At 35.8% G+C, this 12,323-nt stretch overlaps 3 protein-coding genes across 8 annotated transcripts in view; 2 read left to right on the top strand and 1 right to left on the bottom strand.

Moving 5' to 3' along the window:
* LOC108745595 (protein dopey-1 homolog) overlaps window positions 1–3,466 on the top strand; it is a 14,235-nt gene extending 10,769 nt beyond the window's left edge. For 2 of the 4 annotated variants that reach the window (XM_018481840.1, XM_018481842.1), the window contains 4 exons: window positions 121–132; window positions 686–853; window positions 927–1,038; window positions 2,956–3,466. In XM_018481840.1, coding sequence (XP_018337342.1) covers window positions 121–132; window positions 686–853; window positions 927–1,038; window positions 2,956–3,165 — 502 coding nt within the window. In that variant the 3' untranslated portion in view covers window positions 3,166–3,466. The remainder of the gene's footprint in view (window positions 1–120; window positions 133–685; window positions 854–926; window positions 1,039–2,955) is intronic. The other 2 variants (XM_018481844.1, XM_018481841.1) reach the window with 1 other exon arrangement.
* On the bottom strand, window positions 1,057–2,703 carry LOC108745596. 2 transcript variants are annotated; one of them, XM_018481845.1, is made up of 3 exons: window positions 2,637–2,703; window positions 2,333–2,517; window positions 1,057–1,659 (listed from the first exon to the last, which is right to left on the bottom strand). In XM_018481845.1, exons 2-3 carry the CDS (start codon window positions 2,391–2,393, stop codon window positions 1,145–1,147), a joined length of 576 nt encoding a protein of 191 aa, XP_018337347.1. In that variant the 5' UTR covers window positions 2,394–2,517; window positions 2,637–2,703; the 3' UTR covers window positions 1,057–1,144. The 2 variants fall into 2 exon arrangements, with proteins under 2 accessions (XP_018337347.1, XP_018337348.1); XM_018481846.1 differs by having other exon boundaries at window positions 1,057–1,620; window positions 2,333–2,703.
* Window positions 3,467–5,846: 2,380 nt separating the features above from the next.
* LOC108745647 (zinc finger protein Xfin-like) lies at window positions 5,847–11,099 on the top strand. Of its 2 annotated transcripts, XM_018481942.1 has the most exons (10): window positions 5,847–5,900; window positions 5,969–7,264; window positions 7,520–7,992; window positions 8,075–8,350; window positions 8,457–8,637; window positions 8,722–8,967; window positions 9,356–9,577; window positions 9,668–10,015; window positions 10,097–10,257; window positions 10,342–10,519. In XM_018481942.1, exons 2-10 carry the CDS (start codon window positions 6,911–6,913, stop codon window positions 10,517–10,519), a joined length of 2,439 nt encoding a protein of 812 aa, XP_018337444.1. In that variant the 5' UTR covers window positions 5,847–5,900; window positions 5,969–6,910. The 2 variants fall into 2 exon arrangements, with proteins under 2 accessions (XP_018337444.1, XP_018337445.1); XM_018481943.1 differs by lacking the exon at window positions 5,847–5,900 and having other exon boundaries at window positions 6,911–7,264; window positions 10,342–11,099.
* The last annotated feature ends 1,224 nt before the right edge of the window (window positions 11,100–12,323 follow it).

Below are 12,323 nucleotides of genomic sequence, written 5' to 3'. Positions count from 1 at the left end.
CCCCCCCCCTACTAACATGGATACTATCTAATATCGTACTGTTTTGACTCTGTTTCGGCATCTTCGCGATTTGATGGGATTTGTGGTGCCTCCATAACTTGAATGGTGTTGGGACGGCAGTCGTCATAGCAGGTAACTCAATGGTCCATCCAATGCATATCCGACGTACATACCGCACGCGTATGCATACTGTTAATGTTGTAAGGAAACTCGAGTACAGTGATGTAAAAGATACTTTAGTTTTAACACTTGAAAATATAACGTTTAAAATAAATTCACAATGCGCACAAAAGTCATTTTCATATCGTACCAAAATTATTTTTACGTTACACAAACTATCAATTTTGAGTATAAAAATGTATGATAAGAATATGTTTTGAATACTTCAAAAATAAATAAATACTCAAAAGACTAGATGCAAGTATTTGCTAAGAAAAAAGTACTTGGCTATAGATACAAATATATTTAAAAGAACCTGGGAGGATAAAATTTACATCACTGTGTCGAACATGAATGTCAAAGGGTATTACTAATATCTTGTATCTTGTTGATTGACCTCTGCAGGGAAATTGCGTATTATTCACATCTTGTGAATATCAAATTATGGTTCCAAAAAAATTTTTGCACTTTGTCATCCGCTAGCAATATATTAGATGACACATTATTTGTATTTCTCTGCACGCAGTTCGCACATCAAATTATTATCGGCTCTGGACTCGTCATGGGCTGTTAACGCCAGCAACGGACTGCAAGCACACGGACATCCTCACTGGTTGCAATTGCAGCTGGCCGCTGCTAAGCTGCTAGATCTCGCGTTGCTGTTGCCCGCGCACAGATTACCACAGTTTCAGATGTAAGCGGAAAGAGAAAAATTTTGAAGCTACGTTTATTTCAGTCTAAGATTATCTATATTATCCCGTTTACAGGTATAAGTGGGCGTTCGTCGGAGACGCAGCGGCAGGTTGTACAGATAACAACAACTTATCCTCAGATTTTGTGCCGCATATTACAAGAATAGCGAAATTGATGGACAGTAAGGTGAGTTACTGCGATTGATCTTGCTTTCGTGACATGATAAATTATTCGGCACAGTTGAGTAGCATAAGAGTAATTTAATGAATGTTAAGAAATGAGAATATATAATTTAATAATTGTAATTGTAATCTTCTGTCGAACATTCCTCGGGTAACAGGCATCTTTGTGCTTTCTCGTCAAAAACGTACTCTTCCTTGCATTCACATCCACTTCTGCACGGTGTGTAACAATCCACTTCATCCGGCTTCGAACATGTGAATTGGCAAAGACAATGCGTCCAAACCGATTTGTCGTCGCATTCTTGAATCTTCCTCGAACGCATGTAATCAAATTCGTCGTAATCATATCCGGGAATTCGGTGCTTGGTGTATCTATAAACTTTTTCAGACAGTTTGTACCAGTTAAACTGCTTATCGAAGGGACTCCTCTCAAAAGAATCGATACTGTTTCTAAAAACGTAATTTGAACTAGGATACGTGCCGTCTTGATTCTCTGTGTCATCGAAATCGTTTGCAACGTAAAAATCATCTTGTCCGATACTGTTGTATTCTTTATTGAAACTTTTCGAGCGGTCCGTTGATAAATCTTCATAGAAATCAAAATCGTTATAGTCACCCATGTATTCTGTGATAATTACAATAATTAAGTTATCGTAATATTTATTAATTGAATACGCACATTAGTAAAGTATGAATAAAATTAATTATTTTTATTTATTTAATTAAATAAATATTAAAAAATGAAATAGATTATTATGCGATGTTTTATGAATCGCGTTTCTTGTTTAATACTTTTTATTTGTCTCATGTTTAAAAGACTTAATTTAAGAACAAAAAAATTAAATAACTTTCTCGTTTAAGAGGAGATGGAATTGATTAAATTAACTTCGTAAGAAAGGCTATTCTATTTGTAGCTATCTCTTCATTAATATATATTTGTTCTCATAATTAATGTCAATTAACTTACATTAAAATCATATTCAATTATATCAAGAGCATTCAGAATATGATTACCATAAACAAAAAAAAAATGAATAAATGAATTGCTTCACTAACACTTTTTTAAATTTTATCTTTTTTTTATCAATTCTAAGATTCTAAGAATTGATTTTTCTTTCAATTGTCAAAGTACAATTTAATTTTTAAATTATAAATTTAAATATCCCGTATAAACAAAAGAAAGTAATAGAATATGCAAGAAGAAAATTGAAAGAAAGCATCATTACATGAGCCTATATTTTTCTTTTAAAAGAGAGAAATGTGAATCTTTTAAATAATCATATTGCTTTGATACTCACGTGCAGTAACAACTATTACAGTGCACAAAATGTAATAAAATAAGATTTTCAGCCAGGCCATCGCTATGATCGTTTCTGCACGGAGGATCGACAAACTTGATGTACACTCTTAAGATTAAACTGTATAAGTAGTCTCAATTATCACTGTGACCCTACTCTTATATCGGTTCCGTTTAAAGACGTTGCTGTTATTACGTTACGAAAAAATTCTTAATTAATTTCTTTGTTATTAGTAGTATCATTAGTTAATCATTTAAAAAAAAAATGAAAATTTCTATTAAATTAATAGTTATCCAAATCTCACGTTTGCTATAATTAGTATATGTATCACGAGATTCAAAATTACAGAAACTTAGTGTACAAACGCTGTCAGCAATACTGAAATACTTATTTTATTTTAGAACGTGAGAAAGCAAAAGCATATATATACACATTCATTTTTGCAGCTAAGCCAATTCAGCAGCTAAGCGATTTCGAGTCGAGTAGTGTTGTGTAATATTTAGCGCTACAGACGTAATTTTTCATTTCTTTACGTATTGTTTTATATTACTCCCTCATCATGTATTAAACAGGAATTTTCCTTTTTTATTTTTTGTAAAATTGGTACCGATCTCTTTTTACAGTTCAAGCCAGAAGGTCCACCGCCCAAAAGAAAGCCAGGAGAGCTTCTACTAACGTCGAATAACGTTCGCTCTTTGCAAGATTTGCATCATTTCTTCTCGAGCCTTAGTCGCGCTTCGTGCGACACGTACGTGCCGATAAATAACACGCAACTGGAGACTGTAATCGAGCAGGACTTTCTTGAGAAAATGCCAGCTGTGCCAGCGAGATAGTAAAGATGCTAGTGAAACTGTATAAATAATATTCGTTCACATCGGAAAGAGATATGTCGTTAAGACATGCGCTTTATCCTTTGATATATTTATAAAAAATATATATACAAGATATCACAAAGATAATCACTTAAGTCTATACGTAAATATTACATCGTATAAATGTGGCACAATTATAATACAGGCATTCAAGAAATGCGCCAACTGCTCCTGTTTTCTGCCATTAAATGTTTCGAAGCATTCGCTTAACAAACAAAAAAAAAAGAGAGAAAAATATATTTATTCCGTCAATAAAAGTAAGTAGATAAATTTAAAAAAAAAACGAATATTTAGAAAAATTTTAATTACACAAAATGGAAGGATCGATATGTCGAAAACTATATGAATTCCTTTGTAGACAAATCGATCGTGAACGAAATGAAAAATTTATTTTATGAATTGAAAATCAGGAGTGAATCTGGAGCAGCGTAAAATAATTCGTTGATTTCTGTTACTAGTTTTTTATTGATTAAGCTTTAGACTTGTCTCCTCATTCGGTTGTGAATAGTTATCTGCGTGTATAATGTGGCTAAACTCGCTCGTTGGCCTGCTGTTGTAAAATTGTAAAGAATATGTACAGTGTAACATAACATTTATACAGAACATAAAAAAAGGTCTTCCCGCTATTTTCTGACACACACACCTGTCATAATTTTCTCGCTGTTAATTTCCATTTCTCTTGCTTTAACTCCGTATCGTATAATTTAAAGTAACAAATCGTAAGAAATTTCTTCACAGATCTGAACAGCATACGTCACGCTGAAACACAGACAGTAAAAGACGAGTAACCGAAGATAAAAATTTAATTAATGCTTCGCTCGAAGTGCGCGAATTGTTGTATGTGAAAGTTCATAAGATTTCAAATAAGATGTAAAATCCCAGCAAAGTGAAGATATGTTGAGCTTTTTGTGTGTTTTGAATTATCTAACCAAAAAAACGGGTACATCATAAAATCTTATAAACTTTTATCTTAATTTTATCTAACATACATAAAATTATTATCTCCAACTCTTTTTATTTTAACAAATAGACTTTCTATTAAATGATAAATTAAGATTACATAATACATGATATATACGTCATATAAAAGACGCGTGCTTGAAATAACACGTTATATTTTTATGAGAAATTAGTTTAATATATATTGAGGAAAAAATCTAATGCCAAGAATGTCTACTTAATCCAGTGTATCTGTACAAGCTTCTGTATACAGCTAGAAATTAAATAAGAACTTAAAGATAATATTGAGATATATAATTAAAAATGTATGTCATCTATTTTGCTCAATAAAAATTTTGAAATTGTTCCAGACGTCTGTGTTAAGACGCATTATTGTTACGATCTTATGCGTTGCTAAAGATCTCTCCTTTTAATTAAAGTAATTTCTTTAAAGTCAGAGTAGTTCTTTCCCTACAATTGTTTTTGTCAGTAAATAAATCAATGAGATGACGGAATTACTTTGATAGATATTCTTTGTCAATAATAAGCGTGTCAATAAGTGCTTAGTGATGTGTAAAATTTATATTATAAATTATATTTGTATATTACATATATATATATATATATTCATATCTACATAATATTATATAAATTTATATTATAAATTCTATATATACGCGACTCGTATGTATCTGATATAAAGCAAAAAAAATCGGCTTACACAGCGGATTTATTTTTTTATATGCAAGCGCGTATTTTGGAAAGCGTGCAAGTCGCATATACAATATGCAGTAACGTAACGTCAAATCATTAGATACTAGCTCGATAAATCGATTAATTTCGTCATATTTTGCGTTGCTATTATTACAGCGAAAATAATTTCTTAAAGGATATAACATTTATTTTAAGGCAATATTACTGAAGTTACTACTTGACGCTAAACCGCTGGAATAATATAACAAATTCATTTTACTGCTTTAGCAAGGGCTTGTGCAAGAAATCTGTTGTTTATTGAACAGAAAAATATAATTATAGTTATGTATATCTAGTTATGTATATTTATATACTATATTATATATGTTAGTTATATAAACAATTAGCGATTCGGTTTTAGTAAGTTTATTTCTTAAATTTTTCTACGAATTAATTTCTTTTTTTATATGATATATCTGCGCGGTTTGTGAGTGTCAGGTTTAACTATGAAAATATCTAACAGAAGTGGTGAAATATGTCAGAGAAGTATTATGTACCTTCATCGAAATTATGTCGTTTTGTACAACAAATATTCGATCAAAGACAGATACTGTAAATCACTGCAATTTTAAGCAGTGCACTCGCTTTTATTATTAGTCCGTTATGTTGAAAGAAATAAAGTTTATACTAAAAAAAAAAAGTTCGATCAATCAGTGCAATAAATTTTATTAAAAATAGAGATTATAAAAGATAACAGTATAAAAGTATATAGTATCCTTTTCTATTCCTTGAAGCCTTAATCATGCCTTCGAATTTTAACAACTGCTTTTAAAATCTCGCCATACTGAAGTCTATTCCTTTTAGCTGAACTCTTGCACTATTCATCTTTCCTCTTTTTTTTCTCCAACATATGAAGAAAAAGGAAAGATGAACCATGCAAGAAGTTCGGCTGAAAAGAATAGACTTGAATGAAAAAAATCGAACAAAGCTAAAAGATCTTTAAATTTCCCAGACAAATTTCATACGCTGGGATGCGTTCGAAGTCTCATCCAAGTGCTCCTCAGGTATCACTTTATCCTTGTTCAATTCACACTCGATGAACAACAAGGATAAAGCGATGCCTGAATGATAGGAATCTGAACACAGCCCTGAGAAAATGTTAATGACGAAACGAAATCTCGAGAGTGGTCTGTGAGGAAGGTAAATAAATACAAAATCCGGAAGTGTCACAATTCCGGAAGAAGACAGATGAAGGTCGCATTCTTGGGTTATAGAGGCCAATTCGAGGAAATCACACGAGGATTCTGCCTCGTCTCGATCATCGCGGTTGACGTCACGAGCCCAAAACGGTCGTTGTAAGATCGAAGCGTCCCATTTAGCCGAGTCTGGCTGTGCTTTCTCACTCACTCCTCCCAGCTCCGCCGCGTGGTCCTGCGTCCTGTTGGGCCAGGCAAAGCCAGGTCTCGCTCCGCGCGACTCTATTCTCTGATTCGACCGATTCGAGTAGGATTCGGAGTAATTGAAGCCTAAGCGGTGACGAGAGAAGAAAGAGAGAGAGAAACGGGTGGAAGTAACGGAGAAGATTTGAGAAGAGAGTTGCTGAAGAGTTGTAGAGTTCGCGACTTGGCGTCCGCATGGCGCATGGCGAGCACTGATGTAAACCGCCTCGAGAGTGCTAACGACGACTTTGCAGGACTTTGCCTACCTCCGGGGCGGAATGTCCGAGGGACATCGGTGAACGGCGAGCGAAGGGGGAACCGGTTCGCAACTTCGTGCGTTCACTTCGTGCGAAGACTGAGGGTTCTCTGCGCGCGAAGTGAAGAGGAAGGTGAGAGCGAAGTCGATTCCTCCGGAACAGGTGCGCGTTTCCTCGTGTCTTCCCCGAGTCCCCAGTATTATCGAGCCATCCGCGCGAACGTCGGCACTGTCGGCAGGGTATGCCTGCGCCAACGCGTCCCGGCCGTGCCAGCGTCGCGCATGGTGCGGTTCGTCGGCTAACCTAATTCGTGGATTCGTATCTTGGGTCTTGACTACGGGCGAGCGAGACAGGTCGAGAACGCATTTCCTCCCTACGATGAACGCGAATCTCTACACAGCGATGACCGCAGACAGGGTCATGTGGGACAAGGTCTGTCGGCTGTGCTCGGAAGAGAGGAACGAGATGCTGCCAATCTTTGGCGACGAGGGTCTGCAACGTAGAGTGGTGCAGAAGCTGCGCGCTTGCCTGCCCGTACTTGTGTACAAGACCGATCCGTTGCCGAAGCAGATCTGTCAGTTTTGCGCAGCTAGACTGGACGATGTCTATCAGTTCAGAGAGTTTTGCATAAATGTCTACAGGAGTATGCATACCGTGTTGCTCAAGTGCGAACAGATGGAGTCTGCTCAGATATTCCTCGATGCGATGATGAACTCGTCGGATCCATGTCAGGTTTGTTGAATAAATAATCTGCCTTAGGAAACATAATCGCAAATGTCTTATCAATGACTTCTTTTAAGAGACACAATTAACGAACGTCGTTTCCATCCTTGGCATTCAGTGAATAATAAAGATAGAATGATACTTGTCGATTATCTATATTTAGTCTCTTAAAAGAATAGCAACATAGTAAATATAAAAAGAATTGCGTAGATAATCAATTTGAACAGAGATTTCCTTTCTAATTGTTGCCATTTCCAATGCCAGGTTCAACTCTGCAAGGAAAAGTCTAGAGCTCCACCGCCGTTGGTTCCTTTATCAATTGTCATGCCATTTGATGATCTAGCGACGCCGATTAATCAAGCCAATCAGGATCATTTTCAAAATACCTGCATGGAAACTTTGTCTGAATTACCCTGCGAGGTAGAGATCAAGGAGATGAATACAGATGCAATTTTCAGTATCGAAACCGCCACTTGCGAACCGCTAAATAAGAAGCGTAAACTGTCAGAAATGTTTGATATGGATATACAGACAAAAGTGGAATCTGTCCTTATACCTGATATGGAAGGAACAAAAGCTCCTAAATCAAACTGTCAAATCAAGAAAGAAGAAAAACGAACCAGTATTTTGGAACAAGTGTTGACTGGTAATTTAACAATGAATAATCACCAGAACCTACAACCTGGAACAAAGTTAACTTCCGAATGGTGGTGTGCACCCTGTAATAATTATTACAAGTGAGTATACTCGCCGCATATTTCTGCAACATTTTCGAGATTACTGTGGATTCATTTGGTGACAAAAATTTGTAATTTTCAGAACAAAGGACAGTCTAATGACGCATATGCAATTACACTGCCCGCGTGTATATACTTGTAGAAAGTGCTCCGTGTCCTTCGAATCTGTTGAAATCTTAGCCAAACACGAAGCTAATAGCCATTTGAAGGTCAAGATGGATTTCACAGAAAACTTGAACGACTGTGATCAGTGTGACCGGCAGTTCGTAAGATGGGAAATGCTGAAGCAACACAGACTGCGCGATCATTTAGCTGAATTGACTGATGGAAGCAATACGCGGTGTTCGTTATGCAATAGGTAATTTGCGACATCGAGAGATATATTCGCCTCGTAAATTGTTTCTTTCTAAATTTTTTAAACATATATGCGTATATTTGTATATATGCGTGTATTTTGTTTTTAGATTCTTCCCTACAGTAGAATCTTATCAAAAACATGTTCAGTTACATCAAACAAACTCGGCGATGTCTCAGAAGTTACCATCTTCAGAATTTATGATTACAAAGATACCGGAACGAATTAGAGAAATTAAACGAGATGAACAGTACTGTGAAAGATCTCTCAAGTGTCCCACTTGTGGGAAGGTATAAAGTCGCATTTATGTTTTTATATGGAAATTCTACGTGCTTCGCATCCTCTATTGATTTTTGTATTGTCTATTATTGCAGATTTGCACCCAACAGAGCGCATTATCGAATCACATGCGCACTCATGAACCGAAGAAGCATAAATGCGACATTTGCGGTCGGTCATTCGGACTTCTTATACGCTTAGCTGGGCATAGAATAACCGAGCATAATGAACAGCCAATGATGTCATCAGTCTTGTCAGCAGTCGAGCAAGAGGAAGCCTTAAATGCTGAGAGGGAAGCAAGGGAAGCTAAATTTCGCAGTATCAAGAAAACTTATTTCGAGGTTTGAAATCTTTTCCTCTAATTATGAATTTACTTAGCTCACAACAAAGTGATTTGAATTCGTATTTATCATTTTGGAAATTTGTATTTATTTCTGCATACTTGTTGACACAGTGAAATAATATTTTTCCATTAAAATTTTTTTTCTTTTACAATATAGTTATAATAAAATTATATATTTGATATTATTCTCTAATTTTTTAAAATCTTACAAATACATACATAACAAACAAAACAAGATATAATATTAATTATAAATGCAAATGGAATGTAGGATTGCTCAAAGTAGCAAAGCGCTGCTTTGACAGGAAAAATATACAGACTGAACAATTGAATCAGAATATTTCTCTTTAATTCTTCATTTAAATTATTATCCTTTTTATTCATAGATAATGGAGAAGAACGATGTCCCAGTAGATGACGAATCTGTAACGAAACGCATTTCTGGTGGAAATAAAAACGTGGCGAGATGTGGCATTTGCTCACAATGGTTCAGCGATCATACGACAATGTTAACGCACCTTGAGACACACTCAGAGTTTCATAAGAGTTACACGTGTAACATATGTAAAAAATCGTTTAAGGAACAATCGCAGTTATTAAAGCACGAGGTAAATTTTCCGGCAAGACTGTTGTTACATATCGTTAGCCATTCATTGTCATTACATTTCTTTAAACACGGACTATCTCTTGATTAATAGGCTAGTCATAAACGTCAAACACTTGATAATGCCTCACTGTATACATCCGCTGTTTACAACAAATCATTAGTGGATAAGGCGCAGCAAAAAACACACACGGTGGTTAAAACCTATCACTGTGCAAAGTGTAATAAAATCTTTTTCAAAGAAGTATCGCTGCTCACTCATATATGCAGGAATGCAGCACAACTTGAAAAGAAAGTCGCTGAAAAGAAGTCTCGGCTAAAGACGTCGCTTCATGTTGGCAATAAGACACACAAGTGCTCCAAATGTGACGCGACCTTCGCAAGCTCGCAGTCACGAAACGCTCACATGAAAATGCACGCCGAGTACATGCGCGGCAGTACAGTACGTAACAAATGATATACTGCACGACTTCAACTACATGTCCAGTGACGACCTATATTGTGTGACTACATTACGTTCTAGGTGCAGACACACGAAATTAAAGTCGAAGCAGACGACGAACCGATGCCAAAATTGCGTCCGGAAACCCTGGAATATATATCTCCTATCGAGCCAAAGGTTGAAATTAACGAGCAGGGTACACCTCCGCCTCTTAAACGGACTCTCATTAAAACTAGTAACGGGTAATGTGATATATTTTGAGCTTTGAAAAATTTTCTGTCTTATTCTGGAAAATCTAATTCTCTATGCGGCGCATTTATTTTTAGGTATCGATGTGGTGTATGCCAATCACCATTCGTGTTGAGAGAATTAGCCGTGGCGCATTTGAGATCTGCACATCCCGTGATGCCATATCAGTGCCCGTATTGCAAGAAACGCTTCACGACGCAGTACACATTTGCCCATCATATTAAGACAGAGCATCCCGATGAACCTGAGAAATAAAAATTTGGATCACGTTAGAGAAAGTGGACAGATCTAGATTATATCACAGCATGTGCCTCGTATTACGTGTGAAAGAGAGAAAAAAAGAGGATTGTGTTTATAGATTGTATACGAAATGTGCGTATATATGTATATACTCCACACTGTATATTGTGTCGATTTTTTTGACTGTTAATTAGCCTTGAAAACTTTTCTACTACATAATTGTGGACGTACAACGTTAAAGTGTTTGTTACGCGAGGCTATTGATATTAGTACTTACACTGAACGTGCCTGTACAAGTGCTTTGTTTTACAACAATTACACGAACAATCGACAAATCTTATTCGAGAAAAAGCAGTCTCAGAGTAACGATAAGACGGATCTCGAGGATCGAAACATTCAGACGATCACGTAAATTTTAGCGACGACTAACGACAATAGAAATTTGCGCAATTTGTACCATACGATTTATATTTTAGATTTTATTATGTACATTTTCACGTGAGTCGTTATAATTAAATTAAATATAGTTACAGTAAATATATCAGGAACCTTGAAAATCTTGATTATTCTAGATCACGATTGTTCTAGAAACGTTCTCTGGATTCGATCATTGCAAATTATTCGATTTTGCAATATCATTGGTATTATCTTGCGTTTTTAACGATATAGCTTCTCGATATCGTCAATGGCCTGATATCACGGAGTGATATCGAAGATTCTAGGATGTTTAATTCATGTTACATTCCTTCTTAAGCAACGTTTCGTGCATCCTATTTTATATCACGGTTCCACCGTTGTGATCGCCTTGCGACGCCAAAGTCTCTCTTCGAGAATACCTAAGACCGCCGTGTCGTAAATGAAGAGTCTGGCGGTTCTGATCGACAGCGATGCCGCGTAATTTAAGTGTATACAATCTTTATAAGTTTATTTTATATATATACCTGATTTATATACAATAAACTATTACTGAAAATATTACAAATCTAAGCCCGGAAGTATTCTTATGTAATTATTCTGCATTATATTCAAACATATTGGTATTACTATAGCGAATTTACTGATACTTTAAGAATGCCCAATTTTAATGTAAATTTCATTTCACTCTTCTGTAAATCAATTTAGGTTGTTTTACTTTTCATGAAGATATTGCTAGTTGGGAATACAAATTAGTTCGGTCCGTTTTTAAAAGATGGCTCCAACTGTTCCAGCTGGTTCATAGTGACAACTGATTTTGGCGGTTTCAGAAACCTTAGACATCTGCTAATAATATTCAGTTTATATCGCTTTGAGTTTCATACAAAAACCTTGATTTTTACTGTGTTTGAAATGTCGAATTTTGTGTTAACCAAGCAGCATTTGCGGGAGGTTTTAATTTTCTCCTTTAATTGGAAGAAAAGTGCAGCTGAAGCCCATCGAATGCTTGTCGAAGTTTATGGTGACACTGCTCCAACTGATAAATCATGTAGGGAATGGTTTCGGCGTTTCAAGGATGGAAATTTCAGCGTTGAAGACAACCCTCGCTCTGGACAGCCAAAAAAATTCGAAGACCAAGAATTAGAGGCATTACTTGAAGAAGATCAGAGTCAAACGCAAGAGGAGCTTGCAGAATCATTGGGAGTAACTCAACAAGCCGTTTCTGTACGATTGAGAGCCATGGGAATAATTCAAAAACAAGGTAGTAATAGTCAGCGATGGACAATATTTTAATTAACCTGTTCATTCATTTTGTTTTGAAATAAATGCATGTTTTTTGAACACAAAAAAACGGACCGAACTAATTTGTACTCCCAATAGCAAATGAAATGTATATATAAATATA

The sequence above is a fragment of the Trachymyrmex septentrionalis genome, unplaced genomic scaffold (assembly GCF_001594115.1).
Source record: "Trachymyrmex septentrionalis isolate Tsep2-gDNA-1 unplaced genomic scaffold, Tsep1.0 scaffold14, whole genome shotgun sequence".
NCBI lineage: Eukaryota > Metazoa > Arthropoda > Insecta > Hymenoptera > Formicidae > Trachymyrmex > Trachymyrmex septentrionalis.
Note: the sequence above shows the minus strand (reverse complement) of the source record. Positions and strands in the feature narration are given on the sequence as shown.

Excerpts from the sequence above, each read along its gene's own strand:
- LOC108745596 (XM_018481845.1), bottom strand. The coding sequence starts at position 2,393 with ATGGCCTGGCTGAAAATCTTATTTTATTACATTTTGTGCACTGTAATA. Across the intron at positions 1,660-2,332 it reads TGTAATAGTTGTTACTGCAC|AATACATGGGTGACTATAAC; the intron begins GTGAGTATCAAA and ends TAATTATCACAG.
- LOC108745647 (XM_018481943.1), top strand. The coding sequence starts at position 6,911 with ATGAACGCGAATCTCTACACAGCGATGACCGCAGACAGGGTCATGTGG. Across the intron at positions 8,351-8,456 it reads CGGTGTTCGTTATGCAATAG|ATTCTTCCCTACAGTAGAAT; the intron begins GTAATTTGCGAC and ends TTTTGTTTTTAG. Across the intron at positions 8,638-8,721 it reads AGTGTCCCACTTGTGGGAAG|ATTTGCACCCAACAGAGCGC; the intron begins GTATAAAGTCGC and ends CTATTATTGCAG.